This window comes from Haliotis asinina, chromosome 9 (genome assembly GCF_037392515.1).
Source record: "Haliotis asinina isolate JCU_RB_2024 chromosome 9, JCU_Hal_asi_v2, whole genome shotgun sequence".
Lineage (NCBI taxonomy): Eukaryota > Metazoa > Mollusca > Gastropoda > Lepetellida > Haliotidae > Haliotis > Haliotis asinina.
In genome coordinates, this window is record NC_090288.1 from 36356704 (window position 1) to 36380608 (window position 23905).

Genomic DNA, 23905 nt, shown 5'->3' on the forward strand with positions numbered 1-23905 from the left:
TGTTTTATAAAGCTGCGCTCAGCAATATTCCAGCTATTCCGGCGGTCTATAAGTAATTGAGTCTGGACCAGACAATCCATTGATCAACACTATGTCCATAGCTGGGAACACAATTGGGAACCGATAACATGTCAACCAAATCGGCGAGTCTGACCACCTGATCCCGTTAGTCGTCTTTTATGACATGCATGGGTTGCTGAAGGGTTACAGTGTCTTTGTGAGTTGAGATTGTTAACTGAAGGACACCATATATGGCTGAAGAACACCATATATGATTGAAGAACACCATATATGATTGAGGCACACAATATATGACTGAAGAACACCATATATGGCTGTTCAGATATTATTTTAGACTATACATACCACTTTTATAATATATCTTAAAGATGTATTCTATGCTGGTGATGGCTACAAACATTTCCAAATGTTACAAAGCATTGTAGAACTTAAATTAAGCAATATACTTTTATAATCTGACAATTTTCATGATTGGCCTATTTCAACATTCAAACATGTATATGATTGCAAAAATGTTCATTTCATTGATATGGTTACAGTGCCTCTGCTGTTACTGTTATCCTAAAACCAGTAATTATCATGTTTATTAGATGTTTACTTATGCCTGCAGCACACTGCAAACCATCAAGTCCAGACTTATAACTGACTTATTGCACAGCCATTAATAATCTCCCCTTCATTTGCACAGTGGTATGTGTCTGCTTCATATTTTTCTCTGTTACTGTACCTCTCCATGATGTGGAATTCAGCACATTACAAGTACCCATATTATCATTACTGAGATGACTTACTAGGTCACATGGTTACGGATATTCATTGTTGCACTCAGATATTTGGTGGCGAGTTGGGTGAGCTGGCTAAGGGCGCCAGGCTAGTAATCCAGCAAGGTTGAGGTGTTGGGATCTGTGACTGTGTGTCCCAGTCCACCCTTGTTAGGATGAGGGAGCCTCAATAAACTTGGTGCGCCAAGTGGCAGCAAGATTTGTGTACTCCCCAGGGAGTTTAGATTGAAATATGATGTGCTGTTGCAATTGACATCCAGTGATCAATGGAAAAATACCAGCACCCTGAGCGTGCACTAGTGCGTGGTTATGTGTGCTATATAAATATCCTATATTCTATTTGATGGCAGTCATATGATTGACCAGACAATCCAGTGATTGATGTTGTGAAGTGATCCATGTTGCAAGGGTATGGTGACATTTAGTCAAGACACATGACCACCTCTATCCAGCCTCGTTTGCTTGTTGCTTATTCTAAGCCAGAATCCAAAATGGTACCACCATATGTTTCATACCTGAGAGTTTCCTGAGTTTGGCCCTCCATTATACTGGAGCATGTGTCTCCCTAAGCACATCTATGATTAGCCAGCAGTGAATGGGTACCTGGAAGGATGAGATTATTAATGAGACTGTATGTCCACACAGGGAACTTGGATGTATATTCCCAATTTTGCCCGCTGGTCCACTGACCGATAACAATAGTATTAGCTCTTTGAGCGTACATCAATGGATGACCTACAGTGCATTGCAAATACCCATTTATTATTTATCATTACTATTGTCTGACCTTGTAAAGACTGCATGTGTCCAGGAGATGTATGGTCATTTCATTAGGAGAGCGTAATGAACCTCATCAATGAAGCCTGTCATTGCTTCAATCAGGCAGAGAAATTGAGTGGACATCAGTCGGGGCAGATGACCAATGGTCATGATATTGCTTGATTGAATGAATTGTGTACAGTCATTCCAACCTGAGATGTACCTTCTGGCATAATACTAGTATCCATATTGCAATATATATGTGGGACATTTTGATGACGTCATGTTAACTGAGATGTACCTTCTGTCATCATATTGAAATATGTTTATTGCATATCATTTTCATGCGTAAGTGATTGAGTGAGTGAGTTTACCAGTATTTCAGAAATTCACACATTGTACCCATGTGGGGAATCAAACCTGGTGTGACAAGCGACCACTTTAACCACTAGGCTACCCCATCACCTTCATTTTAATGGTGTCTTGTTAATTGTATTGGAATACATATAACATACATCATTTTGATTTCATCATGTTAAATGAGATGTCATGTTATTTGTATTGAGATATATATATCTTTCATCATTTTGATTATGTCATGTATGTCTTTGGCGTGATGAGCAGATGGTTTAACCTTCAGCTACTCCACTACCCACGCTTATCGAAAATAAGGATTGAAATGAAACATGATTGTCTGACATGAATCATAATCCACTCACTCATTCATCACAAAGGAAAGGATCAAAACATTTACACGATGTCCAAGAACCACCTGGGATGTCATTCCCCTTTGTTCTGACAAATCCAGGATGATCCTCACCAGATCCTGCCACAAAGAACTGGCACTAGCATTACTCCAGCACAAGGCCCTCCTGGTCTGGTTGCGCTCTACACCGACATGCAGCTATAATCCAACTAAAGCAGTATTCTTGTGACAATTAGCTGTTCTGCTGCATTAGACTGTCCACTCTAATCTTCTCTGTGGCCGAGTATGATTAATCATATTGAAAATGGTAAAGAAGGAAACCTCATTATGGCAGAACCATGGTCTGCCCCGAGGAAGACCACCAAGGTCCATGATGAAGTCATGCTATCTGGATGCATTGGTACGACATGGTTGTGTTTGGACAGGATGTGGCTTGCAGTACATTGATTAGGGGCTCTTATAAGAAATGGGGAAATGATTGAATGTTTGTGTCAGTTTTTATGCCCTTTAATGGTTTTTGACATGTGTTCTTTTTCCACTGTCAAGAGCTCTGTGTTTGGAATCAGTTCCGGAATCGGTTCCCAGAAACACAAGTTGGTTGTGATTACTGATGGAACTTGGTGGTTGTTATGGACTGTTAAATTCTTTGGTTTGTCTAGCTTGATTATTCCTTGTAATATTCTGATGTAGGTTGAACATTGTTTCCTGCAGTGTAAAGTGAATTTCCCTCATTCACTGGCTCACTGGTTCACTAGTTCAAGAATATATTATTTGCTAATACATTGTGATGTATGTTGAATATAGAAAACAACACTGACTCTCTCACTGGGTCATGCATAGGGTCACTCACTCATTCAAAATCTGTTACCGGTATGAATACAGGTTTTATACACTTTTGGTAAGAGGTGACCAAAAGGATCAAGTGGGCATATTTGATAACTTTTTAAATTGCTGTCATTAGTAAAATTCCAAATGTATGCATTGATGCTGGTGTTGTGAATCACTGGATTATCTAGTCTAATGTTGAATACCAGGGAGGATAGCAAGGAATACCATCTTTTAACATCATTTTGTTCTACCAGTCTGCCAGTCTCTGGTCAAAAGCATTATCGGCTAGACTACAAGACAACTGTAAAAACATATAGATGCCTGACTGTAAAATGCTCATTTCCTCTGCTTTAATTTCTGCCGCATAGATAAACACATCAGGTCAGTATTTTGTGTTTTATTCCATCGAATTTTCATTGGAAACAAGAAAAATCAATACCTGGAGGAAAGAAATTTGTAGGTCATATCCTGTGACGATATTGTGTGAGATTTTGGTGGAAGTGATACAGAAGAGGCCGCTTCTGGCGTGAAGGTCAAAAGATGTTGACTTCCATTTAGTTGCCTAACACCTGATGCAGTTGCTAAGCTTGCTGCTCTCTGAAACCTTCATCAAATTGACCTTTTGAAGCAATTCCTTTATACTAGAATGTGAGTGATGTCATGATTAAAGAAACTGCTTCCTAAATGTTGTAATTTAGGTTGTGTCAGAAACTCTTCATGATATATAGGGATGGCCTGGGCTGTCTGGAGTGATTGCAGTGATGTTTTTCTACAGGCAGTGCCTTACAGTCCTCACGGTTGTTGTACAACCTTCAAACACCCATGTTTATTTGTTTGATATAAAAAAGTAAAAGAGTTTTTTCCCTGGTTTGAAATGTTTAAGTTGTGGCTATTTCATGCTGTTTGAACCTCAGTGGATTCAGAGAATGTTGTGTGTCAGGTAATACTTAATCAGAACAGAATCTGTTCCAGAATCACATCATGTCTGTTAGGGAAGATGACACAATCTTGTAGCATGCTGTTCAACAACATGTTTGTGATCTGCTCTTAATTACTGGTTATCAGTTCCCAGATTCCATGTGAATGAAGAACAAATCATTTGATCTTCGAAGGGGAGTTTAAATCACTATCAGACAAGATCATAAATCAATGCATCCCGTAATTTTCTACTATGCACTTGCACAGTTGCAGGGTATGTAGTTGAATGATACAATATGGATGCTCATGATATCAACCACCTCTTTGTTTAGTCCACTACAGTGGTTATCAGGATGGGCTAATAGAGCCTGCAATATAACATACATGAAGCAGTTGAGTGAGTGCCTCTTATGACAAGCATAGACACCTTATATGGAGAGCATGGATTGCTGAAGGTCTATTCAACCCTGGGACCGCCACAGGTCGGTAGTTGAATGATGCATCATGGATGAATGCTGTCGTGCATCCATTAGCTCAGTGCCAGTATTAACCAGATGAAATGATAAGGCTATAATATATGTTTCAGGTTATTAGCTGTAGATGATTACAAGGGCTGGTCAGAGTGTTCTAAGAGTGTCAGAGTGTTCTAAGAGTGTTCCAAGAGGGCTGGTCAGAGTGTTCTAGACCGACTAATCTTAGGAGTGTTGTTTGACAGTGTTCTCAGCATTTCCAGTTATTTTACTCAAATAGATCAATCGTTTGAAAGCAACAGGTCCTTGAAGCATGCTAGGGTATACATACGAGTACAGCAGATTTGAGGTCGTCATTACCAGCATAGCATTTTCCACGGACACATTTTCAGTTTTGAAAATAGATGAAAGTCGCTTGGGGCCAGGTCAGGTGAATACGGAGGATGAAGAAGTTCTTCGAAGCCACATTGATGTGCAGACTTTGCCAATCGAGAGAGGTGAGACGAAGCATTGTCATGGAAAATCCTAACTCCAGCCCTCAACTTCTCTCTCTGGGGTATTCGTATATATACCCTAGTATGCTTCAAGGACCTGTTGCTTTGGAACTAGTTGATCTATTTGAGTCAAATAAACAGAACACTGTCCAACAACACTCCCAAGATCAGTTGGTGTCACCAGTCTAGAGGTTGTGTAGGCTTAGAACCTTTCGACTAGCCCTCGTAATCAGGTCCTAGATTTTCAAAGCTCTTTTTGTCGCTGTGATGGTCTTAAGTTATGACACTTACGATTTTCTCTTACGACCAAGAGAGCTTCCAAAATGTAGGCCCTGATAACTGTATTGCTGAAATACTGGGTCGAGGCTAACTGTCCTCTAAACAACTGCCCTTGGACAACTGCCCCCTGGTTATCTGCCCTGTATCAGTTGTGCCAGGGGCCATTAGCCTGATACCGTTAATACTGCTGAGTTGACTAGAAATCTTAACTCACTCACTCTGTATCCTGACCTTGACCCCAAGAACGTTAATGGTATTCATGACTTTTATCCCGAATACTAACATCTGATGTCATCGCTTCAGCTTTAGAGAAGACTCTTGATCATGCTGCTTGTATTTAGTGGGGACTCAATCTTTACCCCTGACAGGGACTCAATGAATATGAATGCCTCAGAGGCATTGACTGTCCAGATTATCTTGACAGTACCACCATCTAATTTATCAAGTCTCGGCCGTGTCATGATGTTACGCCCATCTCAATTTACTGTTTCTGGACTGTAAAGACAGCTTCATGGAAGTTTGCCCTCACACTACAAAATGTTGATTCAAGTGTGTTCTTATTGTTTACTTCCTTTTTGTGTATATAAATGCTGATGCCATAAGAAGTAGATGTAAGAAAGGCCAGACCAATTATATTTCTTGTTTTACAGATGTTTGTCAACAGAAAACCTAAAGGTAGAAAAAAAAAATATTACCAGTCATAGCAAAAAGTCGCATTATTGTTTCGTTTAAATTTCTGAGAACAGATGCCGGTGCTTTAGTGTCCAACAAACTGCCTTTTGTGGTCAAAGTCTAAGAATGCTTCCATATATCTTAAAAAAAGGATTTTATTTTTCAAGTAGGGGAAATTTATTTATATATTTTTGTTCTTATTCTTGAAAAAATACGACCAACAGATCCGTAAAACAAGAAAAAGTTGGTCTGGCCTAATTTGTATTTTTTCATTCCTTACCCATTCCTCATGCTGGAGCACGGAAGAAATTAATAACCTTCTTTTCATCATGAATAGCAGACTCAAGGTAATAGTTTGATCCCATCTCAGGTTGGTTACTTTCCAACAGGAAAAACCAAATTTGTTTGTAACATAGTACCTAAAGAAATTACAAGCCAGACAGGCAAACAGAAAGTCTGCACCCTACGCAGTATCATTGTCACATCGTCAACACTCATGCCACTGATACATACAGAAATCAATACAATGATGGAAGAAACTGTAAAACTTTATGTAGGCCTCAGCCTGTGGTAGCAACTATCAGTGATGCTAGTGAAATCATCAGGAAATAAAAGCAACAGAAATGGCTCGAGTCGATTGTACAAATCTCACACTATCATTAGCATGCGAGTCGATCTATCATGAGCACTATCATTAGCATCTAATTAGTGACCTATAAAGTCCTCGGGTAGAATAGGCTTTCAGCAACCCATGCTTGCCACAAAAAGTGACTTTGCTTGTCGTAAGAGACGACTAATGGATTGGGTGGTCAGACTCACTGACTTGGTTGCCACATGTCATCAGTTCCCAGTTGCGCAGACCGATGCTCATGCTGTTGATCACTGGATTGTCTGGTCCAGTCTCGATTATTTACAGACTGCCGCCATACAGCTGGAATACTGCTGAGAGTGGTGTTCAACTAAAATAACTTACTCACTATCTAATTAGTGAAGATAAACTGTGTTTGCAAAATGTGAATGTACCCTTCCAAGGGTTGTACCTATTATAAACACATGCAGTGGCTAGTCAGTTGGTCACCCTATTAAAATCAGTGAATGTGTACTCCAAATAAGGAATCAGATATATTTTTTCTCACTGATTTATTAAATGCTGAGTTGACTATACAATTCTGTCTCTATTGTTAGCCTGTGGTTTTGAATTTTTATCATATCATAATAACAAGTGTTGGCAGAAATGCGAGTGTATCCTGCCCCATCAGTGCCACCAATCATAAACATATGCAAAGACTAGTCAATTGTTCAAGACCAAGTAATCAGGGAGGGTATGATCAAAATATGGAAATGTATCTGACATCATTTTTCTCACTGATACTGTAGATTTGGGAATGTCCTGGAGGCTGGGAGAAACTGATTTTTACATATCAAGATGACAAACATCCACCACTCTTAGGTTTGTTGTTGTGTGAGACCAGCATTTGGGCAGTGAGGCAGCCTAGTCGTTAAAATGTTTTTGCCATCCCCAAAACATGGGTTTAATTCCTCACATTGGTACAGTGTGTAAAGCTCATTTCCTGGTGTCCCTGATGCAATATTGCTGCAAAATTGTTAGAAGCAGGATAAAATGATATTCACTTACTCAGACCAGCATCAAACAGACAAGTTTGAAGCCACTGTTTGTCAGATGTCATGACAGCGTCACTGACAAATTACGGAAATTCTACTGTCAAAACAGCTTCATTGGAACGTTCTGCGCACTTCCTATATCCACAGACCCAATCAACGACTGCATGTACTGACAGAATGAACCATTAAGAAATTTTCTTATATCTTGCATCAAACCAATAAGTTTAGGGTTACATACCGCATCATTCATCTTTCTTAGAAAAAGGGCTGTCTGGGATGAGTTATATGAAAAACAAATATGTACTCTGGAAAAATTGGCAGGAACCATCCATATCCCATCTACAAGTTTACAATGATTTTGGTTTGTTCCTCTACTTCTCAGCGCAGACAAACAGATTCTTTCCATCAAACCCATATGGTACATTTTAATGGCCAGGAACTGTACTGCTCGGTAAACAAGGGGGCTTGGTCTAGGAGTCAGAATGTTGGCAGTTCCAATAGCAAGAGAGTGGTGGTAAGTGGAGAGTGATGGCGGATGTCAGCATCTCCTTCGCTAAATTGATTGACCAGACTGATGGGCAATTTCCCTTTGGCTACCAAGGAGAGATATGTTCGGCTTCGTTTGACACACTGTCAAAAACAAGCATGGTGGAACATATTTCCTGGGGGCCAGGGTATAAATGTGTAGCTATTCATCATGGAGTAGTAGTTTTTATTGCCAAGTTCTACAAAGAGCTCTTTGAAATTTGGGTAAGAGTTGATGCATTCTTGTCTGAGGCAGTGTGTTTCTTAGCTAGCTTCTACAGGAGGTATTGCTTGGGAGAGATGAAGCGATCTTGCTTTGAGATTTCTCAACAATGAAGTTCCACCGATGCTTTGTAGACCTTTGTGAGGTCATTGATTGCCATGACATCACAATCAAATGACATCAACAATAACCCTAATTCTGAATGTGGGTAGGGACACTTTTAAAATTCAGTCAGTTATTACTGTCTACAAAATGGAAAGTTGGCAGAACATTTTTAGTTTGTTTTTGTTTGTTTGTTATTAGAAGATCACTTCTAGCCCAGTTCTTCACAGGTGTAAGAATGAGGTTTGGTTTTAAATAGAGTCTTACCTTTAGGTTATTCAATAAATTTATGTCAACACAAGTCAATAAGGGTGGATTGGATTTGACTTGATTGTCTATTAAGTCTTTGAATTTGAAGTTTGAGTGCTTGAACTATTACATTTACACACCCTCCTTCACTCAGGTCCAGGTAAGATTTAGCTCATGTGGGTACTGTACCCATTCACTCACTCAGCCACTCAACAAGGACTCAACAACTCACTTCAACTCTGGCCCAGCACCATTCCATGTCTCCAGTATTAACACCTCTGAGATGATTGCCTGTCATTTCCTTATATGAATAACACATTCACCAAGGCTGCTAAACACCCTATCAGATACCCATAATGATGTTCAATGGAGCCACCATCACATACCAATCCTCCCACTGATACAGAGTCACATAGAACCATTATTTCTCCCCCTGGAGGCTGGCACCATGTCATCAAGCCACCAGTAGGGGAGGAAATGACCAATTTGGCGCCAATGTCTAGGGAGAGGTCATCTAGTGATAAAGCTAAAGTCATTTGTACATATTATTTCTATGATGATTTATTGTTGGTCAGTGTTGCTAGGCTGCAGAAGCTGAAGAGTGGTCATACCGATAGAGAGTTGATATTGAGCTATATATAACCTATAAATTAAGAATGGAGGGCTTCCAAGCTGATGTTTGATTCCCAAATTGATCAGAACATGTCATCATGTAGTGACTGGAATATTTGCTGCATGAAAGTCAGACACATTCTCATTCTAAATGTTAAGAAATATGTAATCTCTTCAATAATCTTAAAGAAAAAGACTAGTTGTAATGTACAGAGGTTCTGATCTGACATTTCACCTTAAACAAAATCCTCTGTGATTTGGATGAAGATTTGGTCGCTTTTGTAAACTATACTTGTCATAAGAGCTGAAGTTAAATGGGGGAAAGGCTTAGGGAGTATTTCAGTGTTATTAGGACCCTAGACATGGAGCAAACATGATGTGTCCAGGTTAGTGCTGACGCATTCACTTACTTTTTCACTTATGTACTCTCCTACACACCCAATCATCAGCTCATCTTCCTGCTTAGATATTCACCCATACACTCACTGACTCACACATACACTCACTCACTGACTCACACATACATGCATGCACTCACTAACACACCCATACACTCACTCACTCACTCATTCACTCACTCACTCACGCACTCACTCACTCACCCAGACACTGACTGACTGACTGACTGACTGACTGACGGACCCATACACTCATTCACTGATTCACACATACAAAGACTGACTGTCTGACTGACCCAGACACTCTCACATCACCAACCAAACATCCCTTCAACCACTCCTTCAAACATCCACTCTCACACCAGCAGGCCCAACCAACCACTCACTCACTCGATCACCTACACATCCAAATACACGTTCATTTCTGCACTCACCCAACCAACCTACTCCACAGTTCTATTTGGAGTTAAGAATTAATTCAACATATGGCTAACTAATCACCTGTACAGCTGACCTTGGTGTAAGAAACAGACTCCATTCCCACTCTTCTGCTACAAACCTTTGATTACTTCTCTGTGACCTTGGTTGAAGCCTCCATACACACCAAATTACTGCCAGTGCTCTGAGACATCAGTAATTGGTGCTATGTAAGCAGTCATGCAGTAGAATTGCTTCTCAACCATCATGAAAGCTACATAGTATGTTGGATACACTCATTTAACATATCGCCCTTTTCATGTATTCACCATCATGTTGTGCAGTTCACCAGTATCATTGATTCACTACTGTATTCATAGTAGTATGTAAAGGCTTGCCGACTGTACGTTGTTCAGGCTGCCATACTGTTTTATTCTGATGATATCATACAGTGACAATAAATGAGTGTGTGAGTAAGTTCACTTTTACGCTACTTTTTAATAGCAATATTTCAGCAATGGACACCAGAAATGGACTTGGCACATTGTCCCAATGTTCGGATTGAACATGGGTCTTCAGTATGACGGGCAAACACTTAATCCACTATGCTACCCCACCATTCTCAGACAGCGCAAAACAAATTTCCAAATTCTGAAAATTTGAGGTATTAACCTAGAACAACCCCTCTTTGATCTGAATGACGATCTGCATTATGAGATGGCTTCTGCTCAAAGTCCAGTTAATGGTCAGTATGTCCTGCCAACCAGTACTACAGGAAATGACCAATTGGTCCAGGAGTGGACACCTTGTTAAATGGGTATCAACCAATTTTCTACATTTGTGGTCCACTCCCTGCATAATAGCTACTGGCATGGAAACAAAATGTCCTGTGTTTTGTAGACTTAGGTTGTTTTTTTATTGATGGAAATAGCCAATTCCTGGTTGTATTCTTGCAGACACTAAGATCTGAGTTGGGGGTGTTATAATATAGATAGCCAGTATATGGGATCTATATCTGCCACTGGGCAGTCTCAGAATGTAAATCACTCAGACAGTACATCATCTAGAAGGTTAGACTGATCTATTTCTACTATACAACTTCAGCAAAATCTCAAGTTACCATTTACAAGCAAACAGACCGATTACAAAATGAAATAAAATGGATATTTATATTTTGAAATAACAAACGTTACAAAGCATTTGAAACACTCCAGAAAAAAAAAGAAAAATCTCTATATGGAAATATGAATTATTAAGTCACCAGACTGATATGCAAATGAGCTTATGACAAGGCATGCTTGTCTCTGATGTAAACATCCACTTGTCTCTGATGTAAACATCCAAAACATGGCAGCCATATGTAAAGTGTACACTTATTCTTTAAGTTTGGTGTGTCAAACAAAGTAGACACATCACATATATCCTTTGAATGTTGATCATTGTTCATTGTTTGACCTGTCATCGACATATCAGTTGAAATGCATGTTTTTCGTTGATCAGGTGGTATTTAGCAGTGAAACAGACCCTTTAAATACCTGACATTTTGTTCAAGGGTATACAGAATACAATATCATCACTACAACTATTTTGCTGCTCAAAACTTTTCATGGCTGTAGTTCCGTCTGTTTTTTCCAAGTGTTCTAAATCTCATATTCAAATATTTTGAAAATACTCTTAGATTTGCGCAAAATTAATTGGCTCTATAACCTGCTTTCAAATTATTTTTGTCCACAGTAGTTATGCCGAAAACATTTCCATTTCGATGCATCTGCAACTTTTCTTGAAGGACTGTGTTTCCTTACATGTATCTGATGACTACTTATACAGGTGAGCTACAGTACTTATTCTACAGAGACAGAATCAACCTCCAAAAATATTGCCTTTTGACATTTTTAGTTTTTGAGTGGACACTAAAACAAAATAGCAGTTATACAATGCACATGGAAAACATGATTTTACTTAGCATTTGTACCATGTTATGTACAGTGGACGGGTCATCCATGGACCCCATGACCCACAGTATGGTGATGGATGATTGTATGTGCCACTCAAAAATGCAATTTGAAGCAAACAGTAAAAATCCCTTCTCCTTTATATCCCATCCTAGGTGCAATTTCAGCACCTTGTCTATCGAGCACTAGCTTGGAATCAATTTATAGACATCCCCCCTGATCTCTGCTATTGGAGACAGGGGAACAGTGTGATCAGTTCCCTTATAATTGCCTGTCATTTGATCCTGTGTGAAGACAGGCTAGGATATGACCAATTTCTCTACCACAGGTTTAGCTCCATAGTACTAATGTTTTGGACTTAGTGTTATTACTGAGCACTGCACTGCAATTTGTTGTTGGCACAGATGGGGATTCTAATAGCCAAAGCCTGTCTCAGACTGGCTGAATTCATTTGTGGTCAGTTTAGTAACTCTATTGGCTATTGGGAAAAATATAACAATGGTATAAGACTATCTCAGACATTCTGAATAAGTTTGTGGTTGCTTTAGTTAGCTCACTTTTCCATGTTGAAAAAAGAAAGTAAGGAACTGGATATACGTGTTTGATTAGTCTGGAAACTAGGTCAGAATTTTTGAAATGATTAGCAACTTTGGTTGAAGGTGCTGTTTGGATGCTGGCAAAATGATCACGTGACCTACTGACACTCAGATATGTGTTATGTTGTTTCAGGAGAGCATAAACTGCTTGATAGGCTTTTCTTAGTTTCTTTGGAAGGGATAGTGGAACAGCCTTTTGGTTCAAGTGAAGACCTGGTTTGATTCCTCATATGGGTACATTGTGTGAAGGTGATTTCTGGTGTCATCCCCTGTTACATTGCTGGAATGTTGCTAAATGCAACTCACTTGATCACTCACTCACATGCTTGTTTGTTCACTCACTCACTCACTCACTCACTCACTCACTCCTATACTATATAACATAATTGCAACCGATGTCTTTTTCATGACATAAGCAATTTTTATAAGTTTATTCCATGCGTTTTGCACTTTTACGTTTAAACACGTAATTGGTTTGCTACAATTTTTCAGTGCATAATTGAAAATTTTCTATGCATATTTTACATGGATACACAGCTTATCTGAGCCTCTGCTTGCTTGCTCACTCACTCACTCACTCACTCACTCACTCACTCACTCACTCACTCAATCCTTGTTCAAGGGCAGGATAATGTCATCCAATATGTCCAGATAACATGCTTCTCTCTATTCATTTAAGTATTTGAAAGTGCAAGTCATATATATGCTTTGAAAAGAAATATGAAACATCAACATAGGAGACCAGTCTAAGTCAAGTCTAGTGCAGATTCCATTTAGTCTGCACAAAAGATGAAACAGCAGTGAAAACAGTGTGGACAGATGATTGAAACTCAGCGATACTGGTGAGAATGATGACACTAAATGAAAGTGAAAAGGGTCATCATGTCCTCAGTAACCACTACCACCTGCACGTAAGCAATTTGCTTAAAAATGAGAAAATTGTAGTCCAGCACTACTTGCATTCTGACAATTTGCACAAAAATACAATGCCCCATGCTACACAGCAGTATCGCAGACCCATGGCTGGCCATGTTGCTTGAACCCTGGAATCTTTGCTTCATGCTGAGGATACACACCTCATGGACTTATCCTGATTAAGCTTATCCCGAAGGTCCCAAAACATGCCGTGGATTAGATTAGATAAATTCACTGTCAATGTAAGTGGACTAGATAATTTTTAAAATTCAGGGTTTAAGATGTATTTTGCAATTTATTGTTAAAAATGTCGATAAAACTGTTACATAAGACACCTAAATGCATGGAAATCCACCTCCAGTGCCTAGCTCCAGACAGATATGTTTTGGCAATACTGTCTTAAGTCCACATAAAACATTACAACTGCAATTATGTCAGCATTGTGATTGAGTTGTTGATAATCTTGGAACACTAACTGAACAGACTGATCATATGGAGATACATATGGTGAATTTTAAAATCTAATTTAGAATTTGGGGTTGTTTTTTACATTTTCTTCAAAATCTAGGGCAAATATCCACCTTTTAGCATGTCTGTATAAGTCCCTGATTATCGCATATTCTTAAAACTATACAGTTGAGTGTTCTATGAGCCTCTTCCAATATTCATCATTAATGGTATTGAGTTTCAGCATTATCAGTCATGCCAAAAACCCCTATGGATTTTCTGAATACCAAATGGAAGAATTTCTGAATACCAAATTAAGATTAAATCAAATGAGCCTGGGCATTCTTACCGTTTGGAATACTTATAAAATTGAAATACCTTCACAGTCTAATATAGAATTGAAAAATGCATGACCCTAACAATGAAGTTCTTGAAGGTGGAAGTTGTTAATCTTGAAACCTTATGTTCCAGTTGTTTTTTGTTTAGCAGTTTTCAGGAATACTCCAGCTGTATGACAGCAGAATGTAAGTAAAAGAATATGGAACCTGACAATCTAGTGATTGATGTTAAGAATAGCAATCCAACTATATCATGGCAGAATGTAAGTAATAGAATATTGACCAGTGTTTGAAGTAAAGAACAGTGATCTATGCCATTGTGCTCAATCTGACCACCTAGTTTTGGTGACCTTATGACCTTCGCAGATGTCAACAACCTCTAGAGAATGCATCTGGGATTGTTTATGTCTAAACAAAGAGATATTTCTTTGTAGGTGTTGACCTGTCTAAAATAACAAGGCTTTTCTGTATTTAGGGTAATTCTTGATGATATCCTTATTCAAAACACATAGTCAAGTCAGTCATTGGTTGCCAGGCACCTGTTCTGCCCTGAATTCTTGCCAGAGTCATGGAGTAGAAAAGGTGACCTTCACAGTTAACATCACTGACAATTAGTTGACGTTTCCTTAAACCACAAGAGAGACTATAGTAGAGAGGTCCATGAAGGTCAGGGTTAAAATTGGTCTTTAGTAATTCATGCTTTAGTCATAAGAGGCGACTAACAGGACTTGGCCGACACATGTCATCGTATCCCAATCAATTACATAGACTGATGCTCATTCTGTTGATCATGTCATCAGACTCGATTATTTACAGACAGCCCCTATATAGCTGGCATATTGCTGAGTGCGGCATTCAACAACCAACCAACACTAATGGAGCGGTCCAAGCTTTACTTTTGGTTGCCAGGCACCAGTTCGTGAAAGGGGGTCAAGGTCATGGAGTGGGAAGAAGATGACATTCACTGTTCACATCACTGACAATTGACTGACTTCTCCTTCAGCCACAAGAGAGAGTCTCTGATGGAGAGGTCCATGCATGAGTTCGCTGTTAACACTTCATTGTACAAATCATGTGCCCAGTGTGTATCAGGACATGTATGTTTGATGGACTGGGCAGTGTAACCCGCAACTCCTCATAGTTGTAACTAATCACATTGCTCACTTGCTTTGGCTCACAAATGCTTTGAACAGTGTTTTAGTTATATCGCAGCATCATGGCTTAATGTGGGAGGAATGCCCAGAGGGAATCCGTGTGCCCTATTCTATCTGCAAGTCAGTGAGTGAGTCAGTTTAGTTTTATATGCCACACTCAACAATTTTCCAGCTACATGGTGGCAGTCTGTAAATAATTGAGCATGGTCCAGACAATCCAGTTATCAACAGCATGAGCATCAATCTGCGCAATTGGGAACCGATGTCAACCAAGTGACAGAACCTGACGACCCGATCCTGTTAGTTGTCTCTTACAACAAACACAGTTGCTTTTTATGGCAAGCATGGGTTGCTGAAGACCTGCTCTACCCTTGACCTTCATGGGTTGTAAGTCAGTGTCAAAGGATGGGAGGTGTGAGGTTCTAATGTGAAGATCAATTTGTGGAATAGGCCATTCTAGGTTTAAACTGTGAAGATCTGGGTTAGAATTGATCCTCAGTAACCCATGCTTGACGTAAGAGGTAACTAATCACGTGATCAGCCTCGCTTACTTGCTTGTTAAATCATCATATCCCAGTTGCATAGATTTATGATCCTACTGTTGATCACTGGAGTATCTGGAGCAGACTCGAATATGTACAGACTGCCACATAGCTGGAATATTTGCTGAGTGAGGCATAAGACACATACACACTCTCTCTCTCTCTCTCTCTCTCTCTCTCTCTCTCTCTCTCTTTCTTTATGTTTGCCATTGGTGATGATGCAGGTGTATGAATGGCACTGCGAAATCCAGAATCACCATCGGACCAATTGGTAACAGGACTCTGGTCTGTGTGATGGCTTTGATCACCACTCTTGCTACAAGACTGGTATAGGGACACAGTAGCAGAGAATGACACCAGCTACAAGACAGGGCTGTCTATGCTGCAACAAACTGCACGCAATGCAATCACAATAACAGAGAACTACACCAGCTCCAAGAGCGTTCAATACTGCCTATCTATTTTCAAGTCCACATCTCACTTGCTGTAACAAGAGCACATTTTGAAACACACTTAATGTGAAATCATTATGACTGCATGCAAATCTGTTCAGGAAGGCATGGAAACCTGACATTAACAGAAACTGTGAAAATAAGTAAGGCTCCCTACCTTTTAGGTTCAGGGTAGTGGTGTAGAGTAAGTGTTGGTTATGCTGAAGACCCGGGTTCAATTCCTCACATGGGTACAATGTATGAAGTCCATTGCTGGTATCCCCTGCTGCAATATTGCTGGAATATTGCTGAAATGTAAAACCCACTCACTTTTGGGGTCGTGGTATTCAGGGGTCTAGGAGGTCAATCGGGACTCAACAGTATGACATGTTGGATGACGTTACTGACAATACTGGGTACTCAGTTTCAAGCTTTCACATAAATATGGTGTTTGTTAATGGTTCATACAATACATTCATTTATCCTTTTAACTGTTTTTAGATTTGTGATCATTTGTTTTGGGGAATCGGGGAAGGTTATTGAGACTTGGGGAGAATAACTGGAGATTCGAGGGAAGAAAGGATAGAGAGCCTCTTTACACATTTTGTCTCTATATTGTTAAGTTAAACATCAAAATCCATTATCCTCTCATAGAATAATAATTTCTACAAAAATTCATAAATCCACTCCAATTAAATTAGGCAAGTGCTTGGCTATGAAACAGTAGTCTATAAGTGGCATGTAATTAAAGCTGTGTATTCAGATTGTGCTATATATTACCTAAACAAAACTTATACAGAATTACATTTATAATGTCAAGTGAAATATCACTGCCCACAGTGTATGGTAACTATGAGTTTTCAGCTTGTGCAATCAACACATGTAAGTCATCTTACCCTGGTTACTGAAATAAACAATGAAACAGTATATGCTAGTTCCATCATCAAACAGATTGGAATTAATTAAATGCTTTTGTGTGTCAGTGTGTGCAGGTGCGAATGCACTATTATGAATCATGAAGTCACTTTACTATAAATCATGCTGAAAACCATTGTCCTCGCACATAAGGAAAGGTTAGGAACCTTGGTTGCAGAGCACAGATGGAGTGTATGTTAGACAACTTCATGAGAGAATTTCTATGGCTTTGGTGCTTCCCTACCATGTTCATGGAGATACCACTTCTACAGCACTGATCACTCATCAGTGAAAGGGTACCTGGTAGGATGGGATGTCTGTTCGACAACTTGATTCACGTCTTTAGGTATTGCCCTTCCTGAAGCATGTGTTAACATATGTGATGTCTGCCTGAACAAGTGAATATTCTAAGGAAGAATGTGAATCAGTGACAGGGTACCTGATAGGATGGGATGGCATTTTGACTGCTAGGCATATTCTGTCCAGTGAATATAGAGTCTGCCCAGAGTAACTGTTTAATACTCTGGCACCCTATTGATCTCATGAGCAATACTTATAGGATCTCTCTCTCATATCCTGTTACACGTCATTATATGTTCAACTTTTTTGTGCCCTCATTCTTACACGTATGATCACCACTGATGCATCGTCAGAACATTCATGCATCTATTGAACAGAATGCCTGGATCTGTCAAATGGAATGCCAAAATCTGTGTAAAGGATCACCACAGTTCCTCTGACATGAGATGAGCTGAAAAAATTAACCAAAATGTTGCAGACTACTGTTGTAGAAATAACCAGATTTGTTCCTAAGAGGAAATATGCCAATAAACCATGACAAGGAAATTGCTTCAGCACCATCTGAAGGGTGCTACTGACCGAGAAATCTTTTTTCTGTCACCTGCCTATCAGGCTGTCACGTAGTCTTTGCTCAGCTTCGGATCTTCTTTGAAAGTCCAATGATTCTGTCATCTTGTTGCTAATGCTTGAAAACGTAACAATTCGTTTGTGCTTAATTGGACATGAGAAGTACAACATCTCCTTCATTCACTTCAGTGGCAGAATCTACTGCTTCACTGATTCAGGTCGGGGACAGAAATATGCATGGTTTTTAGTCAGTCAAAATGGCTTTATTAAATCTGTCATCAGGGAAATTGAATATTATGTGTTTTATCAAGAGTTTGATTTCACCAAAATCAATATATGGTTTATGACCATGAACATAAATTCAATTTTCGGGTGGAATTTGATAGAGAAATATCCACTTCAACCAAAGAATGAAATAGAATTATATAAATCTGGTTTGCCTTTGTAGAAGGTAACTCAACTTGTGGGTCTCTGATGTTCTCCAGCATAACGTACACAGTACAAGGTGTCAACTGGAACAAGTTATTTTTGCATAAAATAATATTTATTCAGGGGATTTGCCCAAGTAGTTTAAGTGATGGCAATGATTTCGGCCAGTTGGACCTAGTTTATATGGCTGTCAGTTGTTATTGAGGTATACATGTTCTTAGTCTGTCTGTGAAGTTGATGTGATAACTGTAAGATTATTCAAGGAATCAGTTAACTACTGAATGAACCCTGCTACAAAGAACGATCTTATGACAGATGACAGTAATAACTCCCATCTTTTCGATACAGGTGGAATAACTAAGGAAATATAACTACAAAAAATATTACTCACTTGTTAGTCTACAGACACATCTTAATAGAAATTATTCAGTATCTGTTATTCTATATTCAGTACTTTTATAGAAAGATATTGCTAATGTTTTAGTCTATACTCAATACCTAACAAAAATTACTACCTATCTCTTAATGTATAGGCAATACTGTTATGAAACATATTACCAATCTGTGAGTCCACATGCAATACCTTTATGAAAATTTTATGAATCTGTTAGAATGATAAATTTGGCCTACTTTTCATTGTTACTGCAATTTTCACAATTGTCCTGAACAAGGTGACATATATTCTGTTGATCCTTGATCACCCCACTCATGCCTGATTGGTATATTTGAAAGTGTAATTAGACTTTTGTTCTCAGGGTTTGATAGAACCTCCAGCTAGGAAATCCTCACCCATGCTAATGACTATATTGTAACTTATTTTGACTCTGGAGAGTCACTTCCATGCCCTAAACCAATCTGAAGAACATACAACTCAAGTGGCAGGTTAATTAATAATTTGTTTTAATAATAATATACATTGCTGTTTACCCTGCAGTGAATGGTTACCTATAGGATAGTCATTGTATTGTGAATGTTAGCCTAAAACTACTGACAGGTTACTTGGATTGTATACTCCCCAGGAAGTTGAGAATGAAATTGTGTGAACACTCACAGGAATGAGTGAGATAGTGAGTTGGGTTTTATGCAGCACTTAGCAACGTTCCAGCAAAACACAGCAGAGGACACCAGAAATGGGCTTCACACATTATACTCATATGGGAAATCAAACCCAGGTCTTTGGTGTGATGAGTGAATGTTTTAACCGCTATACTACCACCCCTGTGTAATGTGGACGGAAAATTGAAGTAACGCGTGTCTCTAACGTTGATGATTGTATGAAACCTCACAACCATCCAAAAAGAGCTCACAGATCTAGAAACATGATCCAGGCAAACTGGTATTTGAGCCCACAATTGTGCTCACAGATCTAGAAACATAATCCAGGCGAACTGGTATTTGAGCCCACAATGATGTTTTTTTCTGGAACGTTCAAAGGATGCATTGCTGTGAACCGCTTAGACAACTACCAACTTGTGTCTCCGCAATGACAGTAAAGAGTGCTTGTGCATCCTTCATTCACAAGTTTAGATATCCCTCAGCCCACTCAATCTCATTATCGGCTTTTAATTAGCAGATATATATGTCTAGTGAAGCAATGCTGGATCGCCATGTAATATAACAGCACCTGCGTCCATCTTAAGGACAGCGGTCAGTCTGGGGCTAATCTTCAGGTCAATAGACCATAGCTTGGAGGGGTGCGAAAGACTGAAATGATGAAGTCGTCTTAGTGGAAATGCTCAGAGGACATGCTTTAAGGATTGTCGTAAAATTAATTGAGGTTTATGGTGTTAGGAAAGGAAACGAGGCTGTATCGAAAGGATTTGGGTTAAGTTTTAGACACTTACAGGATAAATTCAGACATTAGACTCTGTTAGCGGAGAACAGAAAATGTCAAAGTGTATCTGGACTGGTCATGAAGCTTTTTCTGTTTTGTATGTGTAGATGAATTGTTTTCAAGGAAAAGTTTTTATTGGTTGACACATGGAATATTGCTGAGTGTGGCATAAAACTCACTATAATGTTTGTGTTTCTTTTTTAATTTTAGTATATAATCAAATGTTGTTTATGACACAATGCTATCTCCTTGTCAGGTCAGTTATGCATTACTTCCCATATCTCTGTAGTTGTAGAATTTAATATACACAGGGGCAGTGACGTATCCGACTTGTTAAAGTGTTTGTGTGTCACACCAAAGACCCAGGTTGGATTCCCCACATGGATACAATGTCTATGTAGTTGCAGAACTTGTTAATATACACAGGGGCAGTGACAGATCCTACTTGTTAAAGTGTTTGTGTGTCACACCAAAGACCCAGGTTGGATTCCCCACATGGATACAGTGTCTATGTAGTTGCAGAACTTGCTAATATACACAGGGGCAGTGACAGATCCTACTTGTTAAAGTGTTTGTGTGTCACACCAAAGACCCAGGTTGGATTCCCCACATGGATACAATGTCTATGTAGTTGCAGAACTTGTTAATATACACAGGGGCAGTGACAGATCCTACTTGTTAAAGTGTTTGTGTGTCACACCAAAGACCCAGGTTGGATTCCCCACATGGATACAGTGTCTATGTAGTTGCAGAACTTGCTAATATACACAGGGGCAGTGACAGATCCTACTTGTTAAAGTGTTTGTGTGTCACACCAAGGACCCAGGTTGGATTCCCCACATGGATACAATGTCTATGTAGTTGCAGAACTTGCTAATATACACAGGGGCAGTGACAGATCCTACTTGTTAAAGTGTTTGTGTGTCACACCAAAGACCCAGGTTGGATTCCCCACATGGATACAATGTCTATGTAGTTGCAGAACTTGTTAATATACACAGGGGCAGTGACAGATCCTACTTGTTAAAGTGTTTGTGTGTCACACCAAAGACCCAGGTTGGATTCCCCACATGGATACAATGTCTATGTAGTTGCAGAACTTGCTAATATACACAGGGGCAGTGACAGATCCTACTTGTTAAAGTGTTTGTGTGTCACATCGAAGACCCAGGCACGATTCCTCACATGGATACAATGTGTGAAGCCCAGTTTCCAGTATTGCAGGAATATTGCTAAAAGCGTCATACAGCTAAACTCACTCACTCACTCACTAATATACACAGCCTTGTGAGGTATTATAATCAGATCATTATTAACATTAGATCTATACATTTGGTCCGTGACTTGGCTGAGGGAAAGATATTAGATCCCTCTGCTAATGCTGCTACAATCTGCCAGAACTGACACAAGTGTGGCTATCAGTTTGTATGACAAGCTGCTGTAGGATTAGAATCATTCAACCTGTTATTTGGTGTGGAATGTGCAGAAAGGGATTTGTATATTTTTTTCAGTCAAGTTAAGATGCGCTTTGGGACTTTTGTAATTAAGTTGTTTTTTTGCGTTCTTTAATTTTGCAGCTGCTTTTCACTGATTAATGAAAATTGATTTCTTGTTTTTATAAATCTTTATTAGCAAAAGATATCCTGTATACCATTCAGTGTTGCTAAAGATGGTGGATGAAGAAGAAAGAATTCCAAGTAAGATGTATTGATTTCATGACAGGATCATAATCAAGGTTCTTGCAGGAAAAAGAACTCTGATTAGTGGACATCAGATTGTAGTGTAGCATTTCAGAGGCCCAAGTGGTGGCCCAGTCATTTAACCAGGTGTGCAGAATGCTGTCATCATGAGTTTGAATCCCAGAACTGCTTGTGTAATTATTCTTGTTTTATTAGCTCTGTACTATGTGAACTGGTTTCGCCAAAACTGTTGATTTGTTTTGTTCATTCCTCCAGTTTAAGCCAACATGTCTCCTGTGATGTGACTGGAATTGTGCTGAGATTTCACTCACTCACTCACTCACTCACTCACTCACTCACTCAGTAGTTTATTTACTCAATCACCAAGATCCATGTCTGAAACAAAAAGGGTTCCCAAAATATCCAGCTAATAGTTCCTGTTGGCTCAAATTGAGTTAACGCATGAAGATCCAGATTAGAATTGGTCTTCAGCAACCCAGATTGTCACAAGAGGCATCGGGTGGTCAGGTTCGCTGACTTTGTTGACACTAATTGACACATGTCAGCATATCTCAGTAACATAGATCAATGCTCATGCTGTTGATGATTGGACTGCTGCCATATAGCTGGAAACAAAAAAATAAAATCGTTCCGTTTTATTGGTATGTAAAGAGGAAGTGGGTGGGAAAAAAGAATAACAAAAAAAACCCATTCATATATGTCCTAAGAAATCGATGTAAATTCAATTTTTGAACTGCTTAAAACAAATGGCATGAGGATAATATAGACATGTTAATGACTCCTCAGTTTTGTAAAAATATATACAGATCATTATAAGAAGATTCAAAAAGACATTTATAGTATGGAACATCAGTTCCCTTGAACAATAATATGACCCCAGAGACAGCCTTAATCAAAAACATACTTGCAAAAACAGATAACTGAATTATCTGGTGTTTCTAGAATAAATTATCTATAGTGAGTGCATTCAGATTTTAAGAAAGCTGTATACGCTTTTGACAAGGATATTTTTTTAGGTAGCATCAAGTTAATTTATTTAGGATATTTTTTATCATGTTCATTATACTTATCGTTCATCAGATCCACTATTCAGTTTCTTATTTCACTCAGTGTTTTTCAGATTTTGAGGATATCTTTGATGATGACTGTGACGATGTCCACCCACCTAAAGTAGCATCCTTAAGCCCCGACAAGTGATCAGCTCTACAAGATGAGACAGTTACCCCCAGAATAAGCCAGAGTGGACACTTGATGAAGAACATGACACATGAAGGGATGCAAGATGGCTGCTGAGAGATGTTTACATGCAGAGATAGCGAAGACCTTCCTGTGTTGGATGTTTGTTGTGGAAGAGTAACCTGATTGGGTGAAGTAGAAACGGATCTTTGTCAGTGTGAGTGGGAAAGTATTCTGTTTGGACTGGAAAGTTGACTGATGGGGATATTTGTAGAGGGTTGGTTAGGGTGAAGAAAGTGGTTTAAATGATGTGGTGGAAATAATGTTCAGCTGAATATACGGAACAGAAGAACTGGCTGATGTTTGTTGAAGATGTGTCATGGGATGTTGAGGATAGATGAGTTGACTGATGATAAGTACAGATGTGTCACGTGATGTTAGATACAGATAAGTCATATGAAGTTGTCATGACAGACAGGTCTCATGATGTTGGATACAGAAGAATCATGTGATACTGAATATAGATGGGTC

General features: G+C 39.1%; 1 protein-coding gene across 1 annotated transcript in view; it reads left to right on the top strand.

The window, feature by feature from the left end:
• LOC137295691 (uncharacterized) overlaps positions 1 to 23382 on the top strand; it is a 73104-nt gene extending 49722 nt beyond the window's left edge. The window contains exon 2 of the mRNA XM_067827175.1: positions 23309 to 23382. Within this exon, the coding sequence (XP_067683276.1) occupies positions 23309 to 23325 (17 nt within the window). The 3' untranslated portion in view covers positions 23326 to 23382. The remainder of the gene's footprint in view (positions 1 to 23308) is intronic.
• Positions 23383 to 23905: the final 523 nt, after the last annotated feature.